Here is a 19,906-nt window from a genome sequence, read left to right on the forward strand (position 1 = left end):
ATGAGCAAGAAAAAATACAAAAAATCAGCAAATTGAAAAAACACCACATTTTAAATAAAAAATTAAATTCTTAAAAACTAACAAATTCAGGTACCAACCTATTTCATGAGCAAACGCGCTGCTCGCTGACTAATACAAGAATGAGCTAGCTAAAGACAGATTGATTGGGGGAGGTGATCTTTATTGGGTGATTAGCGCGCGGCGCGGCCGACCACGGGGGCGCCGAATGACGTCGGGCACATTATGCGTTTTCGAGAAAAAGCTGTTTGCTTCCTCTCTCAAAAAGGACATCCACCTTTGATCGAATTGGTGGCTCGGTTGGCTTATTACATTATTACCGCATGCCATTGCCATTGCTTCCAGCACTTTTCTTTTTTTTTGGTGAGCCATGCACTGGTAGAGCCATTTGTTTTTGAATAAAAACAATCTTTCTGCAACGAGGAAAAGCCCGATCTCTTCATTTCCATGATCATCTCCTCGAGTGTCAACTTCTTCAAAAAAATTATTAAGTTAACTTTGATGGGAAAAATTAAATATCTTACACAGGACACTGAAATTGCGGCACGCAATTTTGGTGTCCTACTCAGAAACTTCACTTGAATTTTTGATTTCTTAAAATTCATCACTTTTTAATAATTTTTGGCACCCTCTTAGTTATTCCTAATTAATCGGCTTGAAATAAAAAAAATATTACATTCATTTTTGATGGGAAAATTAAATATCTTGCGCAGGACACTAAAGTTGCGGCGCGCAAGTTTGGTGTCCGTCTAAGAAGGTATGCTTTATTTTGGAAAAATTAAAAGTTTAATTCATTATAAAATAAGGCACCTTCTTTTTTTATCCGAGTCACTCTGCTTGAAATAAATTAATTAAATAATAAATTAATTAATTTTGGGCCGAAATAGTGTTTCATATTTGGCAGGACACCAATTCTGCGCGCTGCAAGATTGGTGTCCTGCCTTCGATAAGTAATGTTTTGCGGTTCAATTAATTGAAAATAATTCTATTTAGCTCTGATGAATTAGAAATTGGTTTAGGGTAGCCAAAAAAATTCAAAAGATAATTCTTTTGAAAACAAATCCAATAAATACGTTTCGTTTCCAACTAGGACACCAAACTTGCGCAAGTTTGGTGTCCTAGTTTGAAACGAAACGTATTTATCATATTTTTTCCAAAAAAATTATCTTTTGATTCTATATTGGCTACCCTACACTAATTTCTAATTAATCAGAGCGAAATAGAATTTTTTTCAATTAATTTAGCCGCAAAACATTACTTATCGAAGGCAGGACACAAAACTTGTAGCGCGCAAGTTTAGAGTGTCCGCATCGGAATAACCTTGCAACCTTGCTCTTTTTTGTAATATAAATTTATTTTACTTGATTATTTTTTTCTAGAATAGTATAATAAGGAATTTTTATCCATCATCTTGGGCACGTGCAGGCACGTGAAAATAAAATTTTTATTTCCCATATTTTACTGCACGAGAAGAACACCAAGCTGTAGGCTGCCGTTTACTGTTGGTGTTGGTAGTCGCAATTGGTTTTGGAGAGTAGTGGGAGCTTTGCAGCGTTGCCATTCAAGCGGTTTGTGACCGGTTATACCGAAGAGCGCGGGACCGATTTCAAGGATTACCAAAAGCGACGCCCACCTCTGAAAACTCCGCTGAAATCAAGCGCGCAAGCGCGCTGTGTCATAATATATTTATTCGAACTTGCCATAATCGAGGTGGCAGCACTGGGCAGCTCGCACAGAATTTTTAAATTTCGCGCTTCGCTCGTGAGAGGACCGCTTTAATTCAGTCGATTCAGTCCCTTGATTCAGTCCTTATTGGTATTTTTTGAAAACGCAGGAGGAGGAAACAAAAGGGGGGCGAGGTCGCCGAGGTCAAGGAGCCCAAGGAGGCCGAGGTGCCCGAGTCATGGCGTAAATTATTCTCCTGAAAGTCCTGAACGCGACAATAGGTGCTGGAAATCGCTGCCTAGTCCTGGCCCGGTCTGGTGGTGGGGACGTGTACGGACGGAGGGGTCGAAGCGACAAGTTTGCTGGATTAGACCAAAACCAGCGAACGGAGTTGCATTGCTTCCCCTCTCACCGCGCACTGCCTTCCCCCCACTAATTTACAAACATTGTCAATATTGTCTTTTTGCCGGGTATCTAAATCCAGCAAACGTTGTCGCGGTCGTGAGAATCGTGCGAGTTGCTTCAGATGCTTGAAGATTGTGATGGCTGTTTAACGGTGCATGTTGATGAGCAAAAATCGTAAACAAGTCGCCGAAAGAAGCCGGCTCTCGAGGTAATTCGTAATTGGCGAAAGTGAACAAGTTCGATCGGTCTCTGAACCACTCGGACGCAGTTTACCCGCACACCGGCCATCATCGGCTGTTGCAATGTTAGCGAAAAATAACGCACTGCACATTGTGTTATGTATTTGCAGGTAGAAAGAAAAGAAAAAATTCAAGCAGCGCACACACTTTGGCTCGCCATGGAGGGCTGCGAATTGAAAACGACGACAGAGGAGACGACCATGGTCACAGGGGTGACCGTCCAGGAGGTTGGCCCCAATGGCAACCTCATGCCTAAGTTCAACACCCCAGTCGACGTTTCCATTTCGTACGACCCCGAAGGAGCCAGCATAAAAGTCACCCGAGGTTGGATTTTGCTCTATCGATTTTGTCATCGTAAGGCTCATAAAATTTTGTTAATAATAATAATGGGTTTCAGGACCCGACAGGGTTGAGATAATGGAATTCCCGGTCACCTCGGAGGTGGAGTGCTGCAGAATGGGAGATCGGGGTTACCTCTTCAGGCTGGACATCGAGACTATTTTATTTGTTTTCCGTGACGAAAAGGGTCAGTGCCTCCATGATAACCCTCAATTTTTCAAATTTAACTTGTTTAAATTCAGATGCCAGGGCTTTTCACGACAGAGTTGCTAAGGTAAAAGCAAACAATGTAACCATCTCTGTGTTCAAAGAAAGAACAGATGAGTCATCAGCATCCCAGTACTTCCAAGTATAGTATTATTTTCTAGGAAACACAGGATATTAAATTAATCTTTTCCAAAGTTCTACGGCTACCTGTCTCAACAGCAAAACATGATGCAGGACTATGTGCGCACCAGCACTTACCAGAGGGCCTTCCTTGTTAATGAAGTCGACTTCAAGGACAAGGTGGTCTTGGATGTTGGGGCTGGCTCAGGCATTCTCTCCTTTTTCGCAGTGCAGGCCGGTGCTAAGAAGGTCTACGCCGTTGAGGCCAGCTCTATGGCTCTGCACGCAAAGGTGTTTAACAACACTAATAACTTTTTTGAAAAGATTTTACTTTGATTAATGATTATCACCTCTGAAAGCTTCCGCAGTGGAAGTTATGCATTTGAAAACTGAATAAGCATAAAAAAAATTCGCATAACTGCTAGAATAGTAACAATGTAAGAAAAAGATCTATCAGATTGTCATTAATGTAATATATATTATTTATATTTCCCTTCTTAATCTTGGAACATTCTTTAAATTTAAAAATGATATGATCATAAAAAAATTTAAATCTATCCTTCTAATCTATTTAAGTTTGGATCCATGATCCATTGAAAACTTAACATTATATTTTGGTTTTATTTCTTATGCATTGTTCATCACTAATAAAGTTTGGTCATTTTACAGGCTGTTGTTGAAGCAAACAAATTGTCAGACGTGATTGAAGTGCGAGCAGGAAAAATAGAAGAGCTAGAGATTCCGGAATTTGTTGATGTGATAATTTCGGAGCCAATGGGCTATATGCTTTACAACGAGCGCATGTTGGAGACATATTTGCACGCCAAGAAGTGGCTCAAGCCTGGCGGACACATGTACCCAAGCAGGGGTGATCTCCACATTGCGCCCTTCACCGACGACTCGCTCTACATGGAGCACTTTGCGAAAGCCAACTTCTGGTTAGTAAAATTTAGATAATTATCACCCACTTAGGAATCTTATTAGAGACCACTTCGTGCAGATTGAATTAAATTGATTTGATTTTTCTTTCCCGCATCACTGCTGAGTCATAAATAAGTTTGAGTAAAAGAACAAAAAAATTACAAATTTGAATAAAAACCTATTGGATTTTAAATTAAATCCATTATTTCCCGCAATAATTCATACAAGAACTGAAAAAGTCACATTTAAAGAGAATTAGCCACCAGCTTTATGTAACACTTACCAAAAAAAATGTGTTTGTTTTGTTTTTCCCTGTGAATATGTGAATAGAGTCATCCTGTGATCTGCATGTACCATTATACACTTAAAAATCCTAACTCACCAAAACTCTACTCAGAAAATTACTAATATATACCACTAAAAAAATTAACAACATCTAAAATAGATGATTATTCTTTCTCTTTTATTGTGTTTATTGAAGTCATGAATTAACATTAAAAATTAACGAATCGAAAAAAAAATATAATTTAAAAAAATGATTCATGTTTTACTTATGGAAATAAATTCGAGGAAGTGAAAAATTATTGACGTTCCAGATTATATTATAATTTTTAAATAACCTAAAAGTAATTTGTTTCATTTCCAAATAAAGGTACCAACAAAACTTTCATGGAGTGGATCTGAGCAGCTTGCGCAAGGCAGCCATGAAAGAGTACTTCCGCCAGCCCATTGTCGACACTTTCGACTTTAGAATTTGCATGGCTAAGTCAGTGCGGCACATACTTGATTTCAAGACTGCAGACGAAAAAGATCTCCACAAAATAGGTCCTATCAAAATTGTAGATTTTTGTCCGTCTTTAATAAAATTTATTTTGATCAGAGGTTCCACTGGAGTTCCACCTGCTCCAGTCCGGGACAGTCCACGGCCTTGCTTTCTGGTTTGATGTTGCCTTTGGAGGTTCTGCGCAAACCGTGTGGCTCTCTACTGCACCTACCGAGCCCCTGACTCATTGGTACCAGGTTCGCTGCCTCCTTGAAACACCCATATTTGTCAAGCAAGGACAACTTCTCACCGGACGAGTTTTGCTTCTTGCCAATAAAAGGTTTGCACTACTTATTTAGTCTTCATTAGACACTTCAAAATAACTTCCAATGCCGGAAATGCATAAATGTAATTAAAGCATTTTCAATTAATTTAATTATTATTTATTTCCGTGCTTGCATTTTACGTCAAAGATTTCAACTTTGAAAAAAAAAGTGATATAAATTTACCGTAATCTTTTAAATCAAACCAAATTATTGTAAGCCACAAATAAGGGGGTGGGAGAGACTTCAAATGTGCGTAAGTGACAACCAATTTAACGCAGAGAATCTCAAAGGCTAGCATGTGGAATTTGATGAAATAGCTTTCCTCTTGTGTGGAATTTTTTTTACAGGATACATTGCCTTTAAACTAAATTTAAATAGTGTCACACTTCCTCTCCCACGCGGATTTTTTTGTGGCCAAAAATAAGTTCGGAGGATGTTTTTTTTTTCCTTTTTTAAGTCATATATTATTATAGGCAAAGTTATGACGTGGTGATTGAGCTATGTGTGGAAGGCACCGGTATCCGCTCAGCCAACACTCTGGACCTAAAAAATCCCTTCTTCCGGTACACGGGTCAGGCGCCCCAACCCCCAGTTGGTTCAAATCAGTCTTCTCCAAGTGAAAACATTTGGTCGCAGCTAGATGCCCAGGGAGCACGACAAGGTTGGCAACCTTATGAAGATGAATTTTCCCTTTTCGATTGAAAAATTTTCCAGCCGTCAACATGGTCAACGGAATCATGGTGAATGGTCTAGGTGACGTTTCGATGGACGCCTCCCACCAGCAGAACAACATCATCAACACGTCTTATCTCCATCCAGGCTCCATTCCCAGCACAGGTCGCCAACGCGTTTCACAAGGGACGGCTACGTCAACTCACCAGTCACAGCTTATTGGCGGCGGAATCGCGCCTACTTTATTTACCACTTCGGTAAAAAATTTAATGATTATTCCTCAGGGATATGTCTTTAAAATTGGAGCTGGAATTTTTTTTGGTCAAACTTATTACGTACCTGCCATTTTTAATTTATGTCAATCATAATTTTCTTAAATTAGTATTTATCTTATTTTCGCATCTCAAGAGTTTTGCACGTCTCTCTCTTAAAATTCTGTTTATAATTCTTCTAATGAACTACAAAAGTCTTCAGAAATTTTTTCATTAGTTATTTTCAAGTCTCCAATCAGTAGCAATAACAAAATTCATCTTTCAAAAGAGAAAGAAAAAAACTATCTGTGGAAGGTTTATGTTGATTTGCATACACACGAAGGTTCTAATATTATTTTTATTCTAGCAAACGCCAAGTATGGGTATGGGCTCAACTGCAGCAGGCTTGGCAGCGGCGTATCCCATGACCAACATGTTAATTGGCGACTACACAGCCCACCAGGCAGCCAATGTGCTGATACCTGATTTCACTGGCGTCGGTCGAGACGGCATGCAGCAGCTGGTCACTGGTTACCGGCAATAGTTTTTTAGACATAATTAATTCTCCTCCCTGATCGCTTTCACTCGATCGTGGGCCATGCAATTCCGTAACGAGCAGCTCGCCATGCTCTTTGATTGTACGCAAGGCAATATGATACCTATGTATTTATGGAAGAATTTGCACACCTTGGAAATCCGAAGCAGCAACCTGTAAATACTTTCGGAAGCCAACGTGTCTTTATGTACTCAGAAATTTTTTGTGTCACTATTGGGTACAGCTCAACTGTGTTGATTTATTGTTGCTTCAAGACCTATGAGGGTTTCCAGATATCATGATTTTGACCTTTTTTCATTCGTCAACCAAATTTATTGTGTCAGGCGCCATATTGGAATGCTGGTCTTAAGAAATAAATTATTTTCAACGTGTGGTTAATTTAAAATTATCTATCTAAAAATTTGACTGGAAACCTGTCGGAACATTTTAGTGCTAAGGATTTAATAATTTGACTTCGATATGAAATTTCTCATTTTATGTTTGCAACGGAGTTAATAAAGTTATTAAGAACCTAGATCCTGGTAAACCACCTCTGAGACTAGTATTTTTGTAGGATTCCACTTATTGTTAGCAACCAGTACAATAGTTTGCTCATTCCCCTCCCCCATCATGTCTTTTTTTCAAACAAAATAAGGGATCTCGTTTTGTTCTTAAACATCAACTGTAGCACTTTGATAAAAAAATTCCCAGACCATGTTAACTTCAATTAAGTAAATAAAGAATGAAAATAAGTAAAAGTTGAGTTTAATCTTAATTTTCCTAGAAAATGTGAGAATAATGAGAAAATGAATGCCACTGAAAATCTTGATTTGAAAAGCTGTTTATTATGCAACACTATTTGGTAATCACTAACATAATTTATTAAATGACAACCAAGAGACATACTTGAACTATATTTGTGTCCTCTCTCTCTCCTGCATTTGTGGACCACTAACAATAATAACGACTTGCAGTTTGGCAGTCTCTAGATAATTGAAATAAATAACGTTTGCTCTTGTTCAAATATATAAAACGATTCTTTTACAATCAAATTTTTTTCTCTGGCAAACTAACAGTTTGTGATAAATTTTCAGTACTTAACAAGAAAATTATCTACATAATTCCAAATGTAAATATCAGCCTATAATGCAGCACAATAGATTTAACTAAAGCTGTAGTTTCATTTTCAAAAATATTCAGTGGCACCTGAGATGAGAAAGCTAATATTTTTTTCAAACCAGAAGGTTTACAACTTCTAACAGTAAAATGCACGTCTATCTGTTGCCGTAAGCTGGTGCCACTGATCTAACGCACAATTCTATTTTCTATAGAGGGTTTCAATTATATAATTGATGCTGTCAAAGCACCTTATCCAGAATTTGGTAAAACTCAAATTTTGGTAAATTTCCCTCCGCTGACTCATTCTAAATATCATCCTTAAATCACAGAGTTTAATAATTTGAGCTGCCCTGATTTTGCTAACAAGCAATGGTTGACTTCTGGCCAAATCTACTCGACTTGGCCAGAAGTCTCCTCGTGCTACATGGAACACTGAACTATGTCCGAGTCAGGCAGCCTCCTGTGTTCCCTTCCATCTTGCAAACTTAATTTTCTATCTTCGTTGGAGGACTCAATTGGCTTTAAAATTGACTCTAGACCAATTTCTTCAATTTTGTCTACCAACCGAATATTAGCAATCTCCTGTGAATTTCAAAAGTTAATAATTTGAAAAATACATATTTGTGGTAATCAATATTACTTTGCCAGTTGACTTCTTGTGACTTTTGTGATAGGACCCATCCAGCTTCCTCCTGAAGAATTCGGCACCACTTGCAAAGAAACCTTCAAAATCAGTTTGTAAAATTTAAGACAATTTTTTTTTCTTTTTTAATTTACCCATTTGATACAATCCTGATACAGGGGACGATGGTCTCTCGGGACTATTGCAGGGTGTAGTGCATGTTGAAGCATCTGGAGAGTCTACAGCTGCTGTGATTCCCCGCTCATTCAACAGCTTGGCCAATCCAAGGGAGGTCGAGAAGGTGGATGTCGAGTTTCTTCTGCTCAACAAGCTCGGGTTCGAAGGAGTCAAGGTCTCCAGTATTGGTGCTCCAGCAGACATTTGCAGTCCAGAATAACTTTAAATAAATAGAGGTCTAAATGTCTTTTAAAATTATTGATGATTCCTTTGAAAAATGGAAGAAAATTTATTTCCTGATTACATTTATGGTAATCTCACCTTGAAGTGACTTGGGTGTGGTCTTCTGGGTGCATCACAGTTGAATTTGTGTAAGTGTAAGTCATTCCTGTCGACTCAAACTGCTTTCCAAGACATAGACTCTAAAATATTAAAATTTTGAATTTGCACAAATTCCAATCTTGCAAATAAGTACCTCGTCCAGGTCGTCCTCTTCAAGATCATCCAGGGTGTATCTTGTTAGGACACCACTGCTGGTGGTTGACTGGCCTCTTGCAATCACTCTAGGTCTCTCGTCCAGCGAGGAGCCTAAGCTGGGTCTAGCGAGCTGCGACCAGTGGTGCAGGGTCATGCTGCCCTCAATGGGCTTCACAATCTGCAGCTTCTCCGGAAGCTTCCACGAAGTGTTGGTCAGGTGACTGCTTCCGGTGGACATGATTGAGTCGGGCGTTCGGCACATCAGTTGGTAACTTTCACTTGAAAATGAATCTCCTATGAAAATGATAAAAGTTATAAAACTATATTTAAATAACATGTGGACAAAAGCAATACCATCGATGTCCACTAGCCCCATTCTTTGACGTTTGAGCAAAACATCCTGTGCAGTAATATTTCCTAAGGCTACCTTGAAGTCAAGTGACCCTGGTTGCCCTGGAATACCCAGTTGAGGTGCAGATATTCTATCCAAAAGAAAATTATATAGATTTAATTATACATATGAAAGGCAAATAACACTGACCCCATCTCCTCAGACAAAGAGACTTCAGAGCTTCTGAGGCTCAGAATGTCAGACACGGGTTCATGGGCCATTGGAGGCGCAGGCCAAGATGACCCAGATGAAGGACCTGAAATTCCCAAGGACATTTTGGGGCCACTGGACGAGGTTGAAGTAAGCATTGTAGAAGAGTTATGGTTGAACATGTGACTGGCAGGACTGTGGCTCTTAGTGCTGGCGTTGGAGGCGGCTCTGGAGGCGGAACGGACCGTTTCAAAGACTCTTCTGTAGCTTGGACTGAGAAATTTGTCAATAAAAATACAAAGATAAAAAAATTTCATTTCCTTACACTTGGGGTTTTCCAACGCTGATACCAGAATCAAGACTGGAGTCAGAAACCAACGAGGTCACCAATTCGGCACCGAGGTTGGAACTGAGACTACTGGAGTTTAGATAATTGCCTTGGAATCCTTCACCAGCCCCTAGTCTTGCAGTAGGAAGCTGCTTTTTCCTCATTTTCCGGATCTGGTCTTGCGCCTCATTCAATAAGCCAAGAACCTAAAAATTTTATATTAATTTTTGCTTCCTAACGTCTTTTTAATGTTGTTGTTTATTCTTCTGTCAAATACAGAAATAATAATGTATACCTGAGCGTACTGTTCCTTCAACTCCAAGATTTCAGCACAAAGCAAGTCCTGTGTTTGTTTAGTGGTGGCTACCTGCTGGGCTAGAAAAGTGTTGTCATTGGTTAGTTCGGAGTTGGATTCCTTAAGACTGGCCAGTCTGGCTTGGAGAGATCTAATTTCTTCATGCTGCACCCTGTTTTCCTCTTTGTACTTAGCGTTGTCCTCTGCGAGATTGCTTCTCTCCCTGTTCACAGAAGCTGAATGAAAGCAAAATGAAAATTAGAAAATTTTTGTGAAATTTTATTATTAACATGTAATTTATTTTCTTAATACGCTAATTAATTTTATTGATTATTTACTTAATTGTGTGGTGATATCATCAAGCAGCTGCTTTTCCTTTTCTTCAACAACTGCAGTTTCGTTGGCAATCTGGGTGGCCTCAGCTTTCAAAAGGGTGTTTTGCACCTCCAAAGTGGCCACCTTCCTTTGAAGGAGGTCCACTGAAATGGACTTTGTTGCAGTCGGCGTGTCTAGAAATAAAATTAAGTCGGTGTTATAAATTTTGTGATTCAATTCAATGCAATTTGAAATAATTTTTTTTTAAATTTGGTTCTTGTGTATCTAATTCTCTTCTAAATGCACGGTGTAAAACCATATAAAAACCTGATTTAAAAAACAAACTGTACTGGGGTCTGATGTAGGATCATCTTCTGCAGCTATGATGGCCAATAGTTCTGCTTTGCTGTGCAGCTCATGTTGGGTTTGCACCAACTGGTCATGCTGCTCTTTGAGCTGCACTTCAAGGGCGGCAACCTGTGCCTCTAACTGGTTGTTGTGGGCTAAAAGCTCTTGGCCTATCCTAGCAGTCAACTCCAAGTCTTTCTCTTTCTGCAATATTTTTATTTTGTAATATAAATTGTCAAAAAAAAAAAAAAAAAAAAAATGTTTTACCTCTTCGAGGAGTCTGGTGACAGCCTCTGGGTCATTGTAAGTCTTCGTCATTTGAGACAGCCTTTTCCCACTCAGCACTGCAACACAATAAAGGTGGGTGGTACGTTACAAGAGAATTGGAAAAGAGTTTGCGGTTGTTCAAGGTGTATTGAGTGAGAAAAGCGGAAGGGAGAAGGGACAGCTTAGGCTGAAAGATCAAACCAAATTTTTGAAACAAATATGAGAGTTTCAAGATTTTATATTTTCAGGTTTTGCATATGATAAGCCGCTCCTTGCCCACTGCAGAGAATTGTTATTTTTGTATGAAAAGTATTAAAATTCCAAGCCGGTCCACCAATTCCATAACACTTTCCGACAGTGATAAGACCCCTTTGGATTGCATAAGCGCGAGGTGCAACTTCAAAAAGCGAGGCGGGAGGTCGATCGATACCTTGTTCTTTTTGTTCGTATTGGGCTAAATACAAAATTCTAAACAAGAATAGAGCACGCTGGAAGCAAAATGGGATCAGAAGTGACCGGTTTGGGCTCGGGACAGCGTCCGGCGCTCCTCGGACGGACTCCCGAGAAGCCAGCAGTGTTTTCGCATTCCAGCTGTTCGACTCCAAAAGACTCCAACACTAGCAAAAGGGTTACCCTCTCTACTTTTGAGACTGGCGTTCACTGCACTGAGGCCTCTACGCTGCTATTGCGCAGTCGGCTCCTTTCTTGCTTCAGCTGTCCCGAGGGCATTCAATTGCTCCGTTGACCGGTCTGGCAACCACACTCCAATTTCATTTTTTTTTCCCGGTTTATGCACCTTTTGAGAGTTAATCGAGTTTATCCAGTTGTTCCTCTCATTACATTAAGAAAAGAGTAAGGTGGTTCCTTTCCCAAGAGGGGCAAACAATAAAAAAAAATAAAAAAATATGAAGCCCTCGTATACTTCAGATAATGAGAACTTAGTCAGAATAATAAAGAGTTTTAGTAAGTTATTTACTAGCGCTGGCTGCCAATCCTCTACCAATTTAATTTTCTTTTCATATTGACTTTTTGTGAAAGTAAACAAATCAAATTGAAATATTTGCAATCATATATATAATATTGTTTTAAAGATAAAATAATTTAAAAATATAACTTAATAAATGAATATTGATTCCGCATTTTTATCTTGACGCAAAAAGTGTTTGCTAAGCATATATGTTCATCAAGTGAAGTAAGTTTGGTTGGTCGCGGCAGCGAGTTACGAGTTGTTATCTTGTGGAATGCAGAACCGATCGATGCACACCGACTATTTCAGAAATCACTCACGACGCAATTTAGCGTCGAGGTGTGGTTTTCGGACCAACAAATCCACTGTCAGAAATAATTGATTGAAAAATTGCAAGAGAGAGGCGATGAAAAATGTGAATTCTTATCTCTTGATAATTACCAGAGCCTCGCAAACCATTAAAAATTATTGCTCTAATCCTCCGATTATGTAATGTTTTTAATACTTTCGTCAATGAACAATGAGATTCTTTTACTTTCAAAATCGTTTTTCAGTATATGAACCTGGTATGAACCATATTTTCAATGTCCCTTTTTGTGAGTAATAATAACTTTATCAAAGTATAGTAGTTAACCGTAAATAAATAAATTAATATCATAATAATAATGATAGACTTAACTTCATCGAAAACATTTTAAACCTCGTTGCAAAGAAAAAGTAAAGGACAACAAGGTTCACCCTGTTTCAATTTTTTCATGAAATCCACCTCGAGTGCGTTACCATTCAATTTAAAATTTCATTGATTTTAATGTTAATGAGCGCAAATAGAATAGAAATTAACCTTTTTTTAAATTGCACTTTTATTAAACAAAGTTAAGCTTTCCATATACCCATGCACATATACCTAGTGATTTTAATTTGTGAAAGTCCCATCCCATTCTTAAACATTTCTGTTCAACCAACTGACGCAAAATTTAAATTTGTTCTAGATAAAAACTCTTGAAAAAGATTGTGCACCAAGCAATAAAAATAAAAATTAAAAATATTCTTGTCTAACAGAACAACAATAAAATTGAAAAGACGCGACTACTTTAAAACATGTTAAATGGACATTTTAGGCACCATATTTATTTTTTTAATGGACAGGTTAAATTTGTGCATAAAAAAAGAATGGAGCTTCTGCAGACAAAGCATTCCTGTGGGAACGTAACAAACACACTTCCAAGTGGCTTAGAAATTTTTAAAAGGTCGTTTCAAGCCGTCAGAATAAAACGTTTACTCATAATTATCTCGACTAATAACGAAAAATAAGTGGCGCGATAACTTGCTATCAAGAACATTCAACCAATCAACGCATAAAAATTCCCTCAAATTTAATTAAAAATCGTTTAGTCTGACTGAAAATAGAAAAAAAAATTAGAATTCAAATTTAAATTAACTTAAGCTGTTGTTTTCTTTGATGATTTTATCGGCAAATTTTCTTATAACTTAAATGGCCAAAATTCATCTTATTCTTTGTTATTCTTATATACCTCCAATAAAAAATTGCACAAAATTACAAGGTTTTGAATTATTAGTATTATGTAGGACTGCTACATCAAAACTTATACTTCCTGATAGGAAAAAATATTGAAATAAACTATAATTTGGCACCTTGGTTTAGCCTTATGCTGATAAATCTCAGGTACAACTCTCGGTCCTTGTCTCTAGCCACGTGAAAAATAATGTCTGTCGGCAGTTGTCCATGGCCTTCGAGAGTGGCCTGCTGCTCCCCGGAGCACCCCTGCTGGTGCATCTCTTTCGTTCTACATCACACGATCCAGACAACTGGAATCCCTCCCAAGGCACACCACAACCAGGTCCCAACACGGCACAATAATCCATCTGATAATATGTCTTATCACAAAGCACTCTCTGCTTTTCGAATTAGGCACTGAGGACGAAAGCAAAATGCGGCCACTCCTCTCTCCAGGCTATTTTGGGCACCCCTTTGACACCAACTGAAACACGCGGGCAGACAAATGGTTCCCGCTCGCGCCTCGTCCCAACTTGGTGCTAATGCGCCTCATGACTCCATCATTTCCTCCTTTGTCAGCGTGTGACAATCCTCATTAAGTTTTTCCACATTTGCTAATTTGAAATTCAAATATGCATTTCACTCCTCAACAACATTAAATTTTAAACAAATTTACGTGCATCTGAACGGATAATTATTTAACAAATATAAAAAATAAATATCCTAATGGATCTATAAAACTAACTAAACCAATTTGGTAATTCCAGCTTTACTGTAACGGTTTATATTATCAATAACAATTTTGAGTATAATAAATTATGGTTTGTGAAATGGAGTAAATTTAAAAACTTGCCAATGATGATTATTCTGGATTATTTGAAAGTCAAAAATAGCTTTTAATAAAATAAAATCAATAAATATTAACAATTTCAAGTAGCAAAATGGGCAAAAAAATCGATTTGAAATCCCCCCCCCCCCCCTTCCTCCGTCTGCATAAACTCAATGTGTAATAAAATTAGGCCCCAAGGACGTCTGAACAAAACTGAATCAATAAAAACCAATTCTGTGGGGCTCACATGACTCCGAAGGGGTTTTTGACAAAACCGAGGAGAGAGGAGTAGTGCCGTTGCCGACCTGCAGGATGTAACCTTCATTCATTCTCTAAAGACAAACACCAACTGGACAAATATGCACTTTGCTAATTATCAGGCCACCTGCTGGTGCTCACTAGAAATTGACCCGCGGTGCGGCGCTTCGGTTCATTGAGAGAAAAAAGGAAAAAAATGAACCAGCCAGCTGACTGCTTTCTCTTGATCGATTTGGGTTGGGCTTTCTATGCTAAATGGAAGGTTTTTTTTAGCTATATTGTCTTCCAAAATTTTGATCTCTTTCATTTTTCTACTAGATTTTTGAAAAATGTACAAAAATACAAATTAAATTAAGTAAGCGCAAGAGATGATTTTGCAAACTAAAAATTTTAAATTATGTCTATTAAAATTTTAATTATTCCCATAAAATTTTTCATTCTTACAATCGAGGTTGATTTCATGAAAAATTGAAAACCGTTTTTCAATTTTTCATAAACATTTCCTTTGCAAAATTATTTTTGCATTCTCCATGTTTAAAACAAAAGTTGCATGAAAATGCTACACACACCCTGACAGATGATTATCGATAATATTTCAAATAAAAATTATTGGTGTGTAACACAAAACTCTGTGTGTCTGTGGAAGATTTTGCACCCGGCAAATAGAACCTTAAATCTTCCACAAACATGCTAATAATAATTATTGTCACTCACCCATATAATTGAGTGTTTCTCTTGCTATGTCTGGGCTGAATTTCACATCCCAGGACTGGTCCGGAAGAGCCGGATGAGGAACATACCAGTCCTCATGCTCGTAGCCTTCAATCGAGAAAAAAAAACAATTTGTCTGAAAGTTAGGAAACTGAAAACACAAGCTAAATTTACAAGATATTTACCAGTAAATTGAGTCAAACTGTCAGCTCGAAGTTTGTAGTAGGGAATGGCTTCTTGTACCAAACTGATCACTTCAATTTCAGGCAAATTGTTTGAGCTGCACAAATCTAAAAAAAAAAAAATGATTAGTTGTTATTATTTTAGAAATTTCGAATTTTTTCTTACCAGTAATTGTACTGGCATCCCTAATGTTTCTCATTGATGATGACATAACTGCAGCTGGTAAATTTCTTCGGGAAAAGTTTGGTGCTTATTGGTGAACATGACTGTGGTTGTGCGAAAATCGCATACCTGACAGTTAAAAAGGTCCAGAGTCGAGAATCTGATTCTGCAAAACAAAACTACTTATTATTTTTCTGTAGAGAAATATTACATCATAAAAACCAGGTGACAGGCACACCATTCCATTATTTAAATTTTATAATTTTAAAAAAGTAAGTACCAATTACCAATCATGACAAATTTTAAAAACTTACTCAAGTTTGAAAATTTCTGGCATAGCAGATATATTTACTGCTCCGAGTACGTTTATCAAAGTTTTGTTAAGGGGGGACGATGGAGACAGTAGAAGTGATCAATATCTTCAGCTCTCTACCACGCTTCTTTACAGATACATTTTACAGGTATGTTTATATTTTACGAAATAAAATATTATGTAGACAGACCGCGCTATCTCTTTCTTGTTCAAACAAAATTCAAAATTAGACTGAGCTGGCTGCTCGTCTCGCACTGTTATGTACTCAACAAGGCGCGCGATGGGAAAAAATAGAGCATGTACTAAAGGGTAGATGCACACACTATATTGTTGATACATAAAACCCAAAGCAAGAGGGAAAAAGCGCATGTTTGACGACGGGATCAAAACGAAAGAGAAAACGAAAACTGTGTGTTATTTACTTCTTACATTCCTGGGGCTCCTGGGCAAATCTTTTCGGCTACGGCTACACGCCGACTGCAGCCTGCTGGACAGTCCGCGTACGTATCGTCAGATTTTCTTAATGTAGTTCTCGCGGTCCTTGCTCAAGTCAAGAAGGACCAACGGACGGTCGACGCTTGAGGTTTTGGGGTCGTATCCGTTTCAAGTCCTAAGTACACAGCAAGTCGGTGCCAGCTGAGGCGCTCCTTGTGATATGCGCACGCGCCAGTGTTGAGATTCAAAGGAGTTATTTCATTCAGCAATTTCGTTCAATAGTTATGTATTAATTTTTTTTCAAATCTAAATTTTTTCCATTTATTTGGAATACAATTAATGAAATGATATTTAATCATTTTCAATTGTTATTATTAATTTAAATTTCACTTAAAATTAAAAAATCCCCTGCTTAGCAGCACAAGCAACAAATCGTGAAAGCACAAAATTTGCAGCGAGTAGCGAGTACGTGATTACGAACATCAGATCTTTGACAAAAGAGCTCAAATAAAAATTGTAAACAACACATATTATGTAGTTGGTTATTATTTATTTTATGCATTTCAGAGTTGAACATAATGCATTATAAATATCATAAATATGATTACTTCGTGGTTTTTATTTCCTGTTATATTCAATGCATATTAAATTCATAGGACTTTTAATAGAGATCTCCAACTAACCAGATTTGCACTAGTCTCAATTATTCATATTGCGTTTAAAACTATGGTTGGTTTAAACTCCATAACTTTTGACCTAATAATTTCCATTTTTAGGAAGCACATAACTATAGTCCAAAACTAACAATTCGTGGGGGCAAGTTAAAAAATTTAAAATTTGCTTATTAGCGACTGCTCAATGTTAAAAAGGCGATTTTTATGAATTGCAGCAACAAGCAACAGTTCAAAAAAGCATTTCTAATAGACACGAAATTTATAGCAAAAAATTGTGACCAGAGAATAGCTTAAACCGCACAGAGTATCTTTATTCTAAAAGTTCTGCATATTAATTTTAAGATTTTCTTCAGTGGTAACAACTCTAATACAACACACTACACACTTTAGGGACTCAAAAGGACTTAACCTTAGCAAAACATCTCTTTTATGTGATTAGACACCCCTCTTTAAAATGAGCTGTACAAGACTTCAGGGATCGCAGTGATAAATTATTACTTTCAACTTATTCAAAAATAAAACATGAAAAATGTTATTTCAACTGAATTCGATATGAATTTTAGTTCTGCTGAAAGAAATTGGCAGCTGATAATAAATAAAGCAAAATTAAGGCACTAAAAATGATTGCACTGTGACAAAATCACACCCTGCTGAGGGCTGAAATCAATGAGGTTGCTTTGTCTTCACAGTAGGACTCATGCCCGACCAAAGGAAAGAACTTTGGCATCACCGAGCCTCCTCAGGCACTGCGGAGGCTGCAGGGCCAGGAGAGGCTGTCGACCCGCTCAAATTTGACTGACCCGACGCATCCTTGCAGACCATCCTGGTCATCTCTCGCAATGGCTCCAACTCTTTTTCTCCGATCAATTTGAACTCTTGCACAAAATAAAAGAAGTGCTTGTAGCAAGTGTTCACATGAGGTTCCTTATTTAAGTGTTATTTAGTGAGAGAAAAATATAATTTTAAATTCTTACTGCTCCAATTGCAACAATCCTGTCAAAGTGGTGTATGTAAACATGAACAAAGACCCGGAAAAGTCGCGTGAGAATTTTCTTGCATGTACTAAGAAAATTTTTGGGAAATGGCACACCTAAAAAATTTTTTCAGTATGATTGTTTTGTAATTATAAAAGTATAAAATATTAAAGGCTCACTTGTGGTAACAGGAAATAAGGACTCGTCATTAATGTGCATTTCAATCCAGTCCATCAGAAGGGCCACGTATTGCGGGGCTGGAAGCGCCGTCGGCTTTTTGTACTTGTTCCCGTCAGCCCACAAATACTCGTATCTAGGCCCTCCAGACATGGTAGGACAAGTCTCAGCCGTGCACTGGTCGCTCACTGTCCCGTAGATTAGGTTAATGCGGTTGAAAAAGTCCACAACTGAAAAATTATTGGTCATTTTTTTATTATTTGCTGAAATTTATATTTACCGTGGACTGCCATCCAGTCATTGGCATCTTCCCCAGGTGGAAGTTGCACAGCCGTCCGCAGGTTAATACCTGAGCTCAGCGAAGCCTGGGCTTGCTTGTGCAAAGAATAGCGCAGAGTTCCTGGCTGGAACTTTTTCTTAGGTCGAAAGGTCTGCAAAGAGTATCAAATCAATTTACCTTCAACAAATATAAATTTTCAATTTTATTCTAAAAGCAGATTGAATTTAAGACAACATATTGTGTTGAATCAGGCCTAGTTTTTAAAAGCGTCTCTTACATCATGTACCTTTCCTTTCTGGAAGAAATCCACAAAACCGCTAAGAGCCATCGCTGTTTTTTTTTTTACTTGAATGTGTAAGAAAGGTCCATTAAAATGCCAATTCTGAAACATTTAACAATTTAATTTAATTGCTTCCTGCTTATAGTGGTATGTGTTGGAAAAAGTTTTTTATCACCGTATATTATTATTATAATAATATACAATCACGATTTGGACAATTTGCAAATTTTGAAGGAACAAATCTTGCTACATATTCTGAGATGTTATTAGTAGTCTTGAAAAAAAAAACAAACACAAAACGAACCGGCGAATAATATTACTACAGCAGATTAATTTCCTGCACGTTATCATCTTTTAACCAAACTTCCGCTTAGCTCCACAAAAACTCTTACGTCAGCTGCTAGAATATGATAAAAAATGTGAAATAATTTTACTTTATTACAAAATGCAATAATATAATTGCAACATGAATGATTTAAGGTATATAATAGATTAATTATATGATTTTTCTGATGATTGGATGAGGATGAAATCGTTCATTTCAAACAAAAATTACATAAAATATAAGAGGATCTCTCGAATCAGCTTTTTTAATATATCATAATGTATTTTATTACTCTACGAATAAATACATACGAAGATGAATGAATCGAATTAAAGACAAACATTCACTGTGGTAAAAAAAATTGAGGTGATTATTTAATTTTCGTTGTGAAAACATCCCACGATTAGATTTGACGGAAATAATTTTGCTCAGGACTCACGATAAATGTTTCCAGAAGTAGAGGAGTTTTAGGAGAAAAATCTTCCGAAATGGACTGGGATTCGAAAACAACAAGCATACAGCCTTTTGTTTAACAAAATCAACAATCAGCTCGGAAATTAAAAGACTGCTTTCCAAATAATTCACTATTCAGTGCCAGAGTTTCAGAGACTTCCTTAGCAAGCAATAAGACCTTAACAAGCGAGCAAGTTGTGTGTTTTTGTTTTTCGCTTGTTTTGTCCGCGGTCCACGCCCATCGTTTGGATTTGGAGCAACGTGGAGGCGTGGCAGTCTTAAACTTTAACTGATTTTACGTGTAAATTGTCTTTTCTTGGTTCCGTAATTCCCGTATTCAACAAAATCAACCAGATCTCTGGGAGTACCTCTTATAGCGCTGCAGTCGCGTGGCTCGACCTATAGCGTTGATACGCGAC

The 19,906-nt window shown here is 37.6% G+C and overlaps 3 protein-coding genes across 18 annotated transcripts; 1 reads left to right on the top strand and 2 right to left on the bottom strand.

The window, feature by feature from the left end:
• Positions 1-1,724: 1,724 nt before the first annotated feature.
• Positions 1,725-7,557, top strand: LOC132204687 (histone-arginine methyltransferase CARMER). Of its 2 annotated transcripts, XM_059633333.1 has the most exons (12): positions 1,725-1,964; positions 2,168-2,296; positions 2,438-2,651; positions 2,725-2,853; positions 2,909-3,015; positions 3,069-3,284; positions 3,663-3,931; positions 4,567-4,739; positions 4,795-5,017; positions 5,477-5,664; positions 5,718-5,932; positions 6,294-7,557. In XM_059633333.1, exons 3-12 carry the CDS (start codon positions 2,486-2,488, stop codon positions 6,468-6,470), a joined length of 1,863 nt encoding a protein of 620 aa, XP_059489316.1. In that variant the 5' UTR covers positions 1,725-1,964; positions 2,168-2,296; positions 2,438-2,485; the 3' UTR covers positions 6,471-7,557. The 2 variants fall into 2 exon arrangements, with proteins under 2 accessions (XP_059489316.1, XP_059489315.1); XM_059633332.1 differs by lacking the exon at positions 1,725-1,964 and having other exon boundaries at positions 2,018-2,296.
• Positions 7,285-16,510, bottom strand: LOC132204684 (trafficking kinesin-binding protein milt). 12 transcript variants are annotated; one of them, XM_059633322.1, is made up of 16 exons: positions 16,319-16,509; positions 15,580-15,742; positions 15,417-15,521; positions 15,235-15,339; positions 10,951-11,027; positions 10,686-10,887; positions 10,359-10,529; positions 10,021-10,256; positions 9,723-9,931; positions 9,398-9,670; positions 9,211-9,338; positions 8,855-9,150; positions 8,701-8,801; positions 8,358-8,599; positions 8,221-8,303; positions 7,285-8,162 (listed from the first exon to the last, which is right to left on the bottom strand). In XM_059633322.1, the coding sequence occupies exons 2-16, from the start codon at positions 15,623-15,625 to the stop codon at positions 8,001-8,003; spliced, it is 2,436 nt and encodes an 811-aa protein (XP_059489305.1). In that variant the 5' UTR covers positions 15,626-15,742; positions 16,319-16,509; the 3' UTR covers positions 7,285-8,000. The 12 variants fall into 12 exon arrangements, with proteins under 12 accessions (XP_059489305.1, XP_059489306.1, XP_059489304.1 ...); XM_059633323.1 differs by having other exon boundaries at positions 15,580-15,755; XM_059633321.1 differs by having other exon boundaries at positions 16,312-16,509.
• Positions 16,511-17,540: 1,030 nt separating this feature from the next.
• LOC132204712 (MOB kinase activator-like 3) lies at positions 17,541-19,883 on the bottom strand. Of its 4 annotated transcripts, none has more exons than XM_059633376.1 (6): positions 19,856-19,883; positions 18,716-18,811; positions 18,430-18,580; positions 18,152-18,379; positions 17,973-18,088; positions 17,541-17,922 (listed from the first exon to the last, which is right to left on the bottom strand). In XM_059633376.1, exons 2-6 carry the CDS (start codon positions 18,755-18,757, stop codon positions 17,725-17,727), a joined length of 735 nt encoding a protein of 244 aa, XP_059489359.1. In that variant the 5' UTR covers positions 18,758-18,811; positions 19,856-19,883; the 3' UTR covers positions 17,541-17,724. The 4 variants fall into 4 exon arrangements, with proteins under 4 accessions (XP_059489359.1, XP_059489358.1, XP_059489357.1 ...); XM_059633375.1 differs by having other exon boundaries at positions 18,707-18,811; positions 19,856-19,875; XM_059633374.1 differs by lacking the exon at positions 19,856-19,883 and adding an exon at positions 19,474-19,700.
• Positions 19,884-19,906: the final 23 nt, after the last annotated feature.

Source organism: Neocloeon triangulifer, unplaced genomic scaffold (genome assembly GCF_031216515.1).
Source record: "Neocloeon triangulifer isolate White Clay Creek 2 clone unplaced genomic scaffold, ASM3121651v1 ptg000022l, whole genome shotgun sequence".
Taxonomy (NCBI): Eukaryota; Metazoa; Arthropoda; class Insecta; order Ephemeroptera; family Baetidae; genus Neocloeon; species Neocloeon triangulifer.

What these genes read in the sequence shown, in the direction of transcription:
- LOC132204684 (XM_059633322.1), bottom strand. Translation starts at nt 15,625, where the DNA reads ATGTCATCATCAATGAGAAACATTAGGGATGCCAGTACAATTACTG. An exon ending in AGAAACACTCAATTATATGG is followed by an intron (nt 11,028 to 15,234) that starts GTGAGTGACAAT and finishes ATTGTGTTGCAG; the next exon opens with TGCTGAGTGGGAAAAGGCTG. An exon ending in GGGGCTAGTGGACATCGATG is followed by an intron (nt 9,151 to 9,210) that starts GTATTGCTTTTG and finishes TCATTTTCATAG; the next exon opens with GAGATTCATTTTCAAGTGAA.
- LOC132204687 (XM_059633333.1), top strand. Translation starts at nt 2,486, where the DNA reads ATGGAGGGCTGCGAATTGAAAACGACGACAGAGGAGACGACCATGGTC. An exon ending in TTGCTTCTTGCCAATAAAAG is followed by an intron (nt 5,018 to 5,476) that starts GTTTGCACTACT and finishes ATATTATTATAG; the next exon opens with GCAAAGTTATGACGTGGTGA. An exon ending in TGCCCAGGGAGCACGACAAG is followed by an intron (nt 5,665 to 5,717) that starts GTTGGCAACCTT and finishes AAAATTTTCCAG; the next exon opens with CCGTCAACATGGTCAACGGA.
- LOC132204712 (XM_059633373.1), bottom strand. Translation starts at nt 19,551, where the DNA reads ATGCTTGTTGTTTTCGAATCCCAGTCCATTTCGGAAGATTTTTCTCCT. An exon ending in TACTTCTGGAAACATTTATC is followed by an intron (nt 18,812 to 19,473) that starts GTGAGTCCTGAG and finishes TAAATGTTTCAG; the next exon opens with AATTGGCATTTTAATGGACC. An exon ending in AGAAAGGAAAGGTACATGAT is followed by an intron (nt 18,581 to 18,706) that starts GTAAGAGACGCT and finishes TACTCTTTGCAG; the next exon opens with ACCTTTCGACCTAAGAAAAA.